Source organism: Pomacea canaliculata, linkage group LG12 (assembly GCF_003073045.1).
Source record: "Pomacea canaliculata isolate SZHN2017 linkage group LG12, ASM307304v1, whole genome shotgun sequence".
In the NCBI taxonomy this organism is placed as follows: domain Eukaryota; kingdom Metazoa; phylum Mollusca; class Gastropoda; order Architaenioglossa; family Ampullariidae; genus Pomacea; species Pomacea canaliculata.
The window spans coordinates 19477358-19488609 of NC_037601.1; the positions used below are offsets into that span (position 1 = coordinate 19477358).

An 11252-nucleotide genomic window follows, 5' to 3' on the forward strand; every position below is an offset into this window, starting at 1 on the left:
TATCAAGCCTTCACTTGCCGATGTGGCGCACGCGCAGCCCCACGACTGAGTGAAATCAATTTATTCGCAGCCCCAAGTATCGCGCTTGGGTATCTTTTTCAGACTGTTGCCAGGCGATGATTCACGTAGTTACAGGTCTATCAATTACAAAAGAACTAATTCACACTGTAGTAACCCGTACGTAATCAACCACCTGCTGCGCACTGATGTCCATTGGCTGGAAATTACCTGGGTATGAGCACTGCCGCTGATCGATGTACGATGCTTAGAATTTTTTCTCCTTTTTTTCCCTTGTTTTCAAGAGAGAAAGAAAAGAGCTTGCGTGAAAGATGACAGGATGGATGTGGCTTGGTGGGAGGGGGATAAGGGGGGACGGATATGTAATATGTCTACCATCGAGTCAATCATGCGTTTTGCTGGCCTGGAAATGTTTGTTATTGACCATCTCTGCTTGAAGATAAACCTTGAAACTATAAAAATTCTTGCTTTCACTCACTCCGTCACTCGCTCGCTCACCGCTTTCTCTCTCTCGGATCTCAGATGACGAACACGTAGTCAAGCAAGTATAGGCACATACACACAAGCATGTATAGATCGACGTAAAAAAAGGGGGGGGGGGGTAAACATGAACAAAAAGCACCACTAACTTTGAGAGACAGAAAAGCATTGAAAAACGTGTAAGAAAAGCATTAATATTCGAGGATAATTTAAAGCTCATTTGAAGTTCACCGGAAAAAAGATGTATTTATATACAATTTGACAGTGGGGTAGGAACCAGAGTTCATCCCCTCCCTACCAACTCCACACAGTGTGTGTGCGCGCGCGCTGGAGGGAGCGGGAGAAGACAACAAAAAAATTTTTATAACGTAAGAGAGACAACTCCTACAGACAATATATCTAGAATGGTTTAGCATTTGTTTCCCTTATTTTCCCATCCCTGATTTGTCTGAATTCTTATTTAGCTAAACTTCTCATATTAAGAAAACAGAAATGGCTGCGTGCTGATTAGTGATTGTTTTCCTTCATTTCTGGCTTGTAGTTACTTTGTTACCAATGGATCAAGTAACGTATAGTTTTTGACTTTCCTTAGATATTTCAAATCCAGTGTCAGCTGAATGTTTTTTAAGATGGAAATACAAAATCACGTCACAAAATATGCATTTTGATCAGATAGGGTCTAAGTCATTTTTATTTCAGTACCGCAACATGTGCAATACGCGTTATCATGTTAGTGTATCAGGTATACCATAAGGTCACGAAAAAAAGTGAATGTATCTAAATGTTTTTACTCTTACATGCCTAGAATAATGTCATATGTCTGGTCCGTGGAGTCAGAGATAAGTATGTGTTCTTTCGTTTTAGACAACGGTTTGTTTATACTTCATTTGCTCATCGGGCTTCCGACTGCTCGTGGTATTTAAAAGCCTGTAAAAAAAATTAAATAAATAATAGAAAAACCACAATAAAACAAAACATAAGCAAACACGCAAAATGGGACACCTTTTAGTTAATATGCTATCATCCATTTCAGTTTGTTGTAAACTTTGGTGGTGACCGACATATTCTATTCATGGTTTTTAGTTCATTGCCATGCAACCTTGGAATATCTGTGCTATGTAAGAGAATTCAGTTTCATGAAACTTATTTTGTTCTCTTAATGCAGTTAGTGAAATAACTAACACTTGATAATTTAGTTTCTAATTCTATAATCATTTCAGGAGTATATCCAGAGTTACCAGAAGAGATGACAAGGTTGAACCATCGAAAGAAGAGGCGGCTTCAGATCTGAAAACCTTCAGTAATCTTCCTTCTTTGAAGATTTCATTAATGGAGGATGTGGATAATGGACATTTGCAGACTCACAAAGCATATGAAGATGACTGTCAAACAGTCAAGAAGCAAAACATTGACTTGCTGAAAAATTGACTTTGTTCAAACCAAAAAAAATAAGAATAAGTAAAAAAAAAAAAGCAACAAAATAGAAATAAATCGATTGTCTTCACTTTTAAGTTCTAGGTTTTTAACAAAGTGTAAGTGAGAGCAGTAACTACTTGACAAGTAGCAATAATGACATAATGGTAACTGCATTAAAACGGGGTGCTACCATGTATCCATATACATAAGTATTGCCATCGGCTGATCTACATGCAGCACATGAGTCCATCTGACCAAGCTTTCCTGTCACAATGCCACTTACTGCCTACAAGTGGACTCTGCTGCTGCTGACTGCTGTGCTGCAGTTAATGCTTTGCCGTTTGCTGTCAGGATGGCAAACTCAACCTTTTGTAGCTGATAGTCATGGACATGTTCATTCACAACCAAATAATTTATTTTGGGGTTGTAATTTCTCAACATCATCATCAGAAGAGTATCTTCATGTGGACTTCTCTAGCAGCATAGTTGACAGTGGTGAGTAAGATGACTGAAACCTGTTTTTAAAATAATATCTATATAATACATATTTATTATTATGCATTATAATTAAGAATTTACATTTATAGAATTTACATTGTGTCACTTAAAATTTATTGTTTGTGGATAAATATTCTAATTTCTAAATATCACTTGCTGTATAATTTGAAAATAATTGGCAAGTATTGTTGAGCATATTCATAGTAAGAAAATAGAAGAAGAAAGGATGTGAAAAGGACTGGGTATTTGTTAAGATGCAATATTGTAGAGAGTGAGGTGGAGGGATGAGGAGAGAAGCAGGTAAGGCATATTAAGGGAATGAGACATGAAACATAACCTGTTTTAAGGAGGAAGACAAATTGTACATTATAGCCTTTCTGAAAAGATATTGCTGAGAATCTAAATTAAGGGGGTTTTGTAGTAGTTGGAATGTTAGTAAAGTTAGTGCCTTTACAATCTAGGTAAAGGAATTTAAAAGGAAGAGGCTTTAGTTTAAATTTCCATATTGTCATCTGTTTAAGTTGATTTGTTGTTTTGGTTTTTTTTAACAGAATTTATTGTTTCATTTGATGGATACTACAAGTCAAATGCAAGGAGAAGGTTTATTAGTGCAGCACTGCAAGAGACTGGCACCTCTTGGAAAATTCTTCCTCGTATCAATCCTGCATACAGTTATCCAAGTGATTTTGATGTTGTACAGGTGAGAAACATAATTTTATCATGCGACTTTTGTTTTTGCTTGCAAGCATTTTACCTGACTAAAAATAAATTGTAAACAGTAGGTAATAAATGCAGTTAACCACCTGGAAACCAACAATTCTGAACTTGGAGAAACTTAAATGTTTATGTCCATGAACATCAGAAATATACTTTTCTTAGCATTTTTTGCAGAAGCATAGCTCAGTTCTGCCAAAGTGAAATGCCAATTTTAGTAGAACCTGTTTGCTACTGACCCATTTTTCAAATTTTCTGCTTAGGAACTGTCTTCTGTTCTATGAAAGGAACTGCATACTCTGTTCAGAAGCAGAATAAGGTCTCTGTAAAGCTATGTCCCTTGAAATTTACTTGCATGACATCACAACTGACTTTACATATTTTTATGATGCTCAGATGCATGGCATGTTGAGAGAAGGCGTGGATGCATTAGAAGGCCACCCTCTTATCAAACGTGTCACACCTCATCGGAAGGTTACTCGGACCCTTAAATTTACCAACGGTAACTATTTTATAAATTGGAAATGTTTGTTGATGTTGTCAGCTACAGAGGTACATTAATCACCCAAACTGATTTGATTTGTTATTCTGAAGCTGACAGTTTTCTCTAGGCTAAACATATAAATGTTTGTTTATTACTCTAAATATAGTATTTGTCTATTACTCTGACAACCGAAATAAAGAGACTTCATTCCCATGTGCACGTGCATTTTTAAGAGACTGTCAAAAGTCAAGTATCCAGATAATGATTGAAAGCAGCATGAGTGCTTTTGTTATGTTCGACATCATTGCCTGTTGTGGACAAGCAGAATGGGTTATGTTAGACACCATTGCTTATTGCGAACCTGCTGTACAAAATAGTGTCTTTAAGGACATAATCTTCTGATTTTTTCATAATAGAATTAATTGACACATCTTTATGGGTTAGATGTCCACATTAACCTGTTTTAGCACAAATGTGAAAAACTGAACAAGTGACAATTATGACAATTTTTAAAAAATGTTTTGAAGTTGTCAGGTATTTAGTTTTTTGTCCTAATATAATATTTAGTAAATTTATTGCAATAATTTTTCTCTTAAAAATTTTGTTCAACAGAAGCAGCTGCCCCTGGAGATGATGAAAAATATTCAGGGCCTAAATCTTTCTCCTGGAATGATACCAACACTTTTAAGGAAAACAGAAAGGGGTGGACAGATCCACTTACCTTTCACTCCTCTCGCTCCTTTGGCTCTAACAGGAAGAGTCTGTCTTTGGTGGGTAGCAAGGTTTCTTAATCAATTATTAATATAACTGCACATTTGCTTGTTGTGGGTTTTAGTCTCATCTTATGGATGTTATTTATAAAACTTGCCAAAATAAAATTGCTTTAGCCCTTACTTAAAAACATCTTTAGGCCAGTCAGGTAGTTTAATGGCTATTATTAACTGTGTAATATACTTACTTTAGGGCATGGTAACTGATAGTTTTTATCAGTTTTATGGTGTGCAATATCTACAGAGTATTTAAAAGTGCACAATGAAAACTCATTTACAGAGGCATTTTCTAGAATATTTGTGCACATCTACAGCAGTGGATAACTTCAACACAGGGTCACAGTAGGAAGTGGGGTTGGTAGGAGAACATTTTTTCTCATATTTCACACATTATTATTTCTTAACCCTTTGTATGAACTATAAGTAACCTGCACCAGAAGGTTGCATACCCAAGCTGCAATGCTGTCCTCATTCTGAGATTAGCATCAACCTTATACAATACCTGCATATTTTAGTTTTGATTTTCAGAGTACTGTATGGGGTGCTAGCAACCATAAGTCTAGACGACTTCTGAGATCAGTGCCAAAACAAATCACAGGTGCCTTACAGGCTGAGATGTTGTGGAGTCTGGGGTTTTCAGGTGATAATGCTGCTTAGTGTTCTTTCTCAGTAGCAAAAAAAATTTTAGAGTATAACCTGGAATATTAAATGTTTCAAAAAATGAATTTACTAAGAAAACTAATTTATCAGCCATTGTGTCAGGTCTTATTACTAATTTATTTTAATGAATGCAAAAATTCTCTAGCTCAGTAGCTTTCAAAGATGCTACTAGTAATTATTATTAATTAGCAGTAGTAGTAGATATACTACAATGTGAACATTTTTAATGGGAAAAAAAATCACTTTTTATAAATTTGAAATTCATATTTAAATCATTTATTATTATGAATATTTTCCTACAGTTAAATAATTGAGTATCAGAACAGAAAATTGATGTATAATGGAATCAAAGGGAGTAGCTAGGTGGATGAGTGGTTCTCTAGTTGGTTCAAGTTTTCCTTTTTATTTCATTAAATTTTTTTTTTTTTAATTAAAGATGAGTCATTTACTTTCATGACTTCAGGTGCCGGTGTGAAGGTGGCAGTGTTTGATACAGGGCTTGCTTTAGATCATCCACATTTTAAAAAGGGCAGGATCAAAGATAGATCTAATTGGACCAATGAGAAAACACTGGATGATAGTGAGTAGTGATTTGTGTCAGTTGCGAAAATTTATATTCTTGAGAATTTTTTTTTAAATTTAGAGTCATATCATGGATTATCTTGTAAATATAAATTTATATGGTTAATATTTACAATTCTTGGTCTATGGACATAAACTTGCATTATTTATGTCTCTGATTGTTTATAGTTTATTTTTTTCAAGTTGTTTACAGATGACTGCATTTTCTTCCAATCAGCAGGATGCTAGTAAGATGACAACTTTTTTTTTGTGACAGGTCTTGGACATGGAACATTCGTGGCAGGAGTCATTGCTAGTCATAAAGAGTGCCTGGGTTTTGCTCCTGATGCAGATGTTTATGTGTTCCGTGTTTTCACCAATAATCAGGTACTTCAAGGTTGATACTAAACCTATTTATAATTTTTTTGAGAAAAGAATGCCACATTTCAGGATAGAACCACAGTTGAAACAGAGAGCTAACTTACATACTGAGATGCTTTTTTAAGACCGAGGACAGTGCTGAAGACTCTGAATATCTATAGAAGACATGAATCACTAAAGAATAATTTTTGACTATCTCCCTGTATTAAAAAACATCCATTTAGGCTATTCTTGAACATGAAGAAATGTTGCTTCGGAAGTATTTTTTTAAATCATGATGATGGCGTTGGTTATAAGCAGCTTGAAATAGAGAGGGTTAGGTGTTGGTTTTGTCTCCCTGGTGTTTGAGACATTTGACACTATTTTAGTGAGTGGTCATGCAGTGGTGAGCCACAATTGATTTTCAGTTAGGGTTTCCCTCCATCCAAATAAGTTGTCAACTTCATAAAGTTCCTTGAACTTTCCCTCCTGTCACTTAATGTTCTTGTATGCATTGTTTCTTCAGGTATCCTACACGTCCTGGTTTCTTGATGCCTTTAACTATGCCATCCTAAAGAAGATCAATGTTTTAAATCTGAGCATCGGTGGCCCAGACTTCATGGATCATCCTTTTGTTGACAAGGCTAGTATTATGAAGACACACCTTGGGCAGTTGGGTTCTGTAATATATATGTGTGTGTGTTGCAGATATGTGTGACTATCTCCATGCTTGCATATGTGCAACATGTAAGATTTTAAATCAGTAAAGCTGTACTTAAGTGTACTTTAAAAGATGCTAAAGTAAATACTTATTTAAAACATTGTCTGCTGGTTTTTGCTCATTCATTCACTTTTTAACAGTTGATATCATACCTTAACATATGTAACACTTGCTCAGATCAGTTTCTCTAGGTCAAACATTAAACATTTGATATTCTTATGGTAACTTTCTAAACTGTTATTTCTACAATGATTTTTTATAGAAGAGAATAAAATGACTTGTCGTGATATAATTAGGCACCTAACATTTTTTCGTTCAGAATCTTATGCTACTGACCTTGTTTTTGTAATCAAGCATTATTTTTTAAACCAGCGTCTTTGTTTTTCAAACATAGAAGCTATCAGATTTAAGGGCTTTATATTTCAAATGTCACTCATTCATTTTGAGAAAAATTTAAAAAAGAAACTTCTAGAAAGCTTAGCAAAATATTTTAATCCTCTCTCATACCATCATGCTGCTTTATGGATTTTTGCATGCACTAATATTATCATAGAATAAATGAGCAAATATGCTTACAGAATGCTATGTATCTTCAGGTGTGGGAACTAACAGCTAATAAAGTCATTATGGTGTCAGCTATTGGAAATGATGGGCCACTTTATGGGTAAGGATCTCTGTGTGTCCATTTAATTTGAACCTGTTCTGTGTGACATTTCTCCTTGTGCTTCCTGATATGTAATATTGTGAGGTTTTCCTCCTAAGATGACTTCAGCAATTTATAATTTTATATTCAGTCATTAATGGTGTGCTTAAAAATGTGACATGTCTCACCAATATTGTGTCCTGTTCAAAAGAACCCTGAACAACCCTGCAGATCAGATGGATGTTATTGGTGTGGGAGGGATCAATTTTGAGAACCAAATAGCTCGCTTTTCTTCAAGAGGGATGACTACATGGGTAAGTCCCTTTTATGGTCATATATAACAATCTTAAAAAAAAATTCAAAATGGTCCCTCAAAAAAAAAATGTGCAAGGTTGTTATTCTGAGTAGCTGAGAGAACTCATTTAAATACCACCACCGGTAAAATGTAAATACACAAAAGTAGTGTTTAATATAAAAGTTATTTCCACGAAATAGCTGAAACTAGTCTATAGTTTTGTGGCGTATTTAAATTCTTATTACATTTGAATTTAATAGTCTGCTTAAGAGAGGTGTTGAAGGATGCACCCACATTTTGTGTTGCCAGAGGTAATTAGGGAGATGTATGTGGTGCATACCTTTTTTCATGCAGGAGCTTCCTGGTGGTTATGGCCGTTTGAAACCTGATATTGTAACCTATGGTTCTTCTGTTCGAGGATCTGCTCTTAGGTAAGATCAGCCTAACTAAATTATGAAAACAGCTTTAGTCCATTCTTTATTCAAAAACATTCCTAGATATCTTACATGAGGCATTATAGCTATCAGTCTCATTGTAATTAGAATTTCTCAGCTAATCATAGCAATACTTTTTGAAACAGTGGAGGTTGTCGTTCCTTGTCTGGCACAAGTGTTGCATCCCCAGTTGTGGCCGGTGCAGTCACCTTACTGCTCAGGTGACTTTTTAAGTATTGTTGTCTCATTAAAAACATTCTCTAATTTTTTCTTATGTTTATCTTTTTTTTTTTATATCTTTTTGATCAGTCACATAATTTCCAGTCTTTGCGCATGTTTACAGGATTCTTTAATAGTAATTGAGTGTATGTTGGTAGCATCCTGCGTACAGAAATGTTTTAACTTGTGCATCAACATTTCAAATTTTTGAAGTATGCTTTTAATATATCCCTCAGAAGGACAGCATTTTCATAACCAGTCCCAAGATCAAGATAAAACTGAAATTTTTTCTTATCATTTTCAGTGCAGTTTTAGAGCGATCACATGTGGTGAACCCCGCAAGTGTCAAGCAAGCATTAATGGCATCTGCTCGTCGTCTGCCTGACGTGAACATGTTTGAACAAGGCTATGGAAAATTGGACCTTCTGGCAGCTTACCACACTCTCCGGGCCTACAAACCTCAGGCCAGGTAAGAATTACTGTTAGCACAAAAAAGAGACTAGAAATTTTGAGGGCAAGTACTGGTCTTCATAATGCCATAGAATATAAATATGAGCTTGGAGATAAAGTCTTACTTGCTGTAACATAAAGAAGTAAAAGTGCATCACAAATCTTATGCCATTTTTATGATGTTGTTAACTAGATTTTCATCATTTTGAGATTGTTCATAGGACTAGATCAAATTATTATATAAGGATATTAGATATATCTTGTCTGTGTTATTAAAAATTCTGAATGTCAGATTTCTTTTGTTTTTCACAACTTTATGGTTTATCACTGCTATTGTCCCATCTTAAGGGGAGATTTTCAAGTTTAAAAAAATCTTTAGCACAAGCCACCTGTCAGTTATGGCTCTCGTCACATGAGTTTTTGCATATAAAAATATTTTAACACTTGTTGAGAAGAAAATCATCTCCAAGACCGTGCATATTTATTTGATTTTTATTCTATTTTAGCATGGCTTAAAGACACATTTGTATTAAGGACTAGTATTCTTTATTTAAGTCATTTGTATTACATGTTATGTGTAACTTTATTTAAAGTGATTTTTTTTTCAAAATAAATTTTGAAATCTGTCTTTCGCAGCCTAATTCCAAGTTACATTGACCTAACAGAAGAACCATACATGTGGCCTTACTACACACAACCTCTCTTCTATGGCAGCATGCCCATAATTGTCAATGTAGGTTATTTTTTTTTATGCTTACGTGAAGATTTTATGTAATTTGTAACCAGTGCAATATTTAATTTGTTTCGCATTCCCTATGATTAGTATACATTATTATGGATTCTGCAGAAACCTTTAACATGTCTTTTTTTGTAAAGGAGCAATAAAGCAGTAAAACTGATCTCATCTTATTAAGACAAGCAGAACAAACTGAACTTTTTTGAGGCTGGGTGGTGTACTCTGATATCTGGATATCTTCTAATAGTACCCCTTCCTATATTTAAGGGGTTGATGTGCCTTAATCTATCCATGTGTCTCACTATAGGCAATGCCAATTTGCCAGAAATTAAAACTGAGATTTTTATCATTATTATCATGCGTGGAGGTAACATGCAGTCATATTTAACATATCTTTGTCCATCACTGTTCATACTTAGAAAGAAGCTTTCCAAGCAGCAAATAAGAAGCATATTTTTCTTCATGTTTCTGTATTTCAAGATTTATTGGGCGGTCTGGTGGCGCATCGGTTAGTGCCTGTCACCAGTACTATGGGGATTTGTCCTGGGTTCAGATCTCATCTCGGACAGACAGTTCTTTCTCTGCATGGGGCATCTGTTTACAGGGCTGGCTGTTTTGCCGGGATGTAACCTTAGTTGCTGGCTCGATGTAAAACACGAATTCCACCCCTCCCACCAGCCCCCATCCTCAAGAATTGCTAACACCAAAATACACCAGCCATGTGCTGAGTGTCTCTGTTGGAAATGCAGTCAATATAATGCTCCATGAGACCATATTAACTCCTGTGCTGTCATGGACTGTAGTCAGGATTTCCTAAAGCATTCTCTTCTTCTAGTTGCCTATGTGCAGTTCTTTGTGGATCATCATAGAGACTGTATTTCTGTAGACATTGCAGCTGAGCTTGCTGTACTTAAATATGTCTGTTTTAAATATTTGTTTTATGTTTTCTCTAATATATAATTTTATTGAAATGTTTCAGGTGGAAAAGATTTTATATGTAATATACATTTTAAAAGTATGTTTTAGAAATAAACAAAAACTAGGATTAGTGAACATGAGTAAAATGGTCATATGACAAATATAAAGCTTAAAGCACTTTATTTGGATCAGTAGGTCTCATAACACAGGTGAACATTATAGCAGTGAAATTTTTACACTTTTTTTTATTTCAGTCTTCTGAAAGCATATTTTGTTTATCTTAGCTTGTTATAACACATTTCTCTTTTGCATGCACCATTAACTTTGCAGTGACAAACTGAAAAACACAATTTATTGCTCACTAAAGGACAGTTGTCTTTGATCTGCTCACATTTATCACATTCAGCAAATGTTGCCTTTGCTCTACTAATTTCAACATTTCATGGAAATATCGGACTACTCAAAAGTGTGATGATGAAATGATATAGAAAATTGAAATAACCATAATTATAAATTGTAGATCAGGTCATGAAATATGCCAGTTTATAGGGAACTGTTAAAATGCATTTATTTTACACATATTTTACACAACTTACATCATTGTGTGGAGCCAAATAATCTGGCAGGACATGTAGTGTTTTGCATTTCATGGGAAATGGCTCTACGCTTTTCATAATCTTCAGAAAAATATGATCTTTAAACAGCCAATGCTCTAAACTGTAGAGAAGTGAATGAGATCTGAAACACCAATTTTTCAACATTTCAGAAACTGCTTGCATTTAGTCACTTCTAAAAAAAGTCTGTTGATTTCAGGTTACAATTCTCAATGGCATGGGTGTATCCGGAAAGATTGTAGACAGAGTAAGTACTTTTCT

General features: G+C 34.9%; 1 protein-coding gene across 1 annotated transcript in view; it reads left to right on the forward strand.

The window, feature by feature from the left end:
* Window positions 1-964: 964 nt before the first annotated feature.
* Window positions 965-11252, forward strand: part of LOC112576875 (membrane-bound transcription factor site-1 protease-like) — a 29555-nt gene continuing 19267 nt past the window's right edge. The window contains exons 1-16 of the mRNA XM_025259691.1: window positions 965-1062; window positions 1719-2409; window positions 2964-3112; window positions 3523-3628; window positions 4223-4380; window positions 4909-5020; window positions 5504-5620; window positions 5879-5988; window positions 6488-6604; window positions 7279-7346; window positions 7537-7639; window positions 7975-8051; window positions 8201-8275; window positions 8578-8742; window positions 9360-9456; window positions 11191-11238. Coding sequence (XP_025115476.1) covers window positions 2187-2409; window positions 2964-3112; window positions 3523-3628; window positions 4223-4380; window positions 4909-5020; window positions 5504-5620; window positions 5879-5988; window positions 6488-6604; window positions 7279-7346; window positions 7537-7639; window positions 7975-8051; window positions 8201-8275; window positions 8578-8742; window positions 9360-9456; window positions 11191-11238 — 1725 coding nt within the window. The 5' untranslated portion in view covers window positions 965-1062; window positions 1719-2186. The remainder of the gene's footprint in view (window positions 1063-1718; window positions 2410-2963; window positions 3113-3522; window positions 3629-4222; window positions 4381-4908; window positions 5021-5503; window positions 5621-5878; window positions 5989-6487; window positions 6605-7278; window positions 7347-7536; window positions 7640-7974; window positions 8052-8200; window positions 8276-8577; window positions 8743-9359; window positions 9457-11190; window positions 11239-11252) is intronic.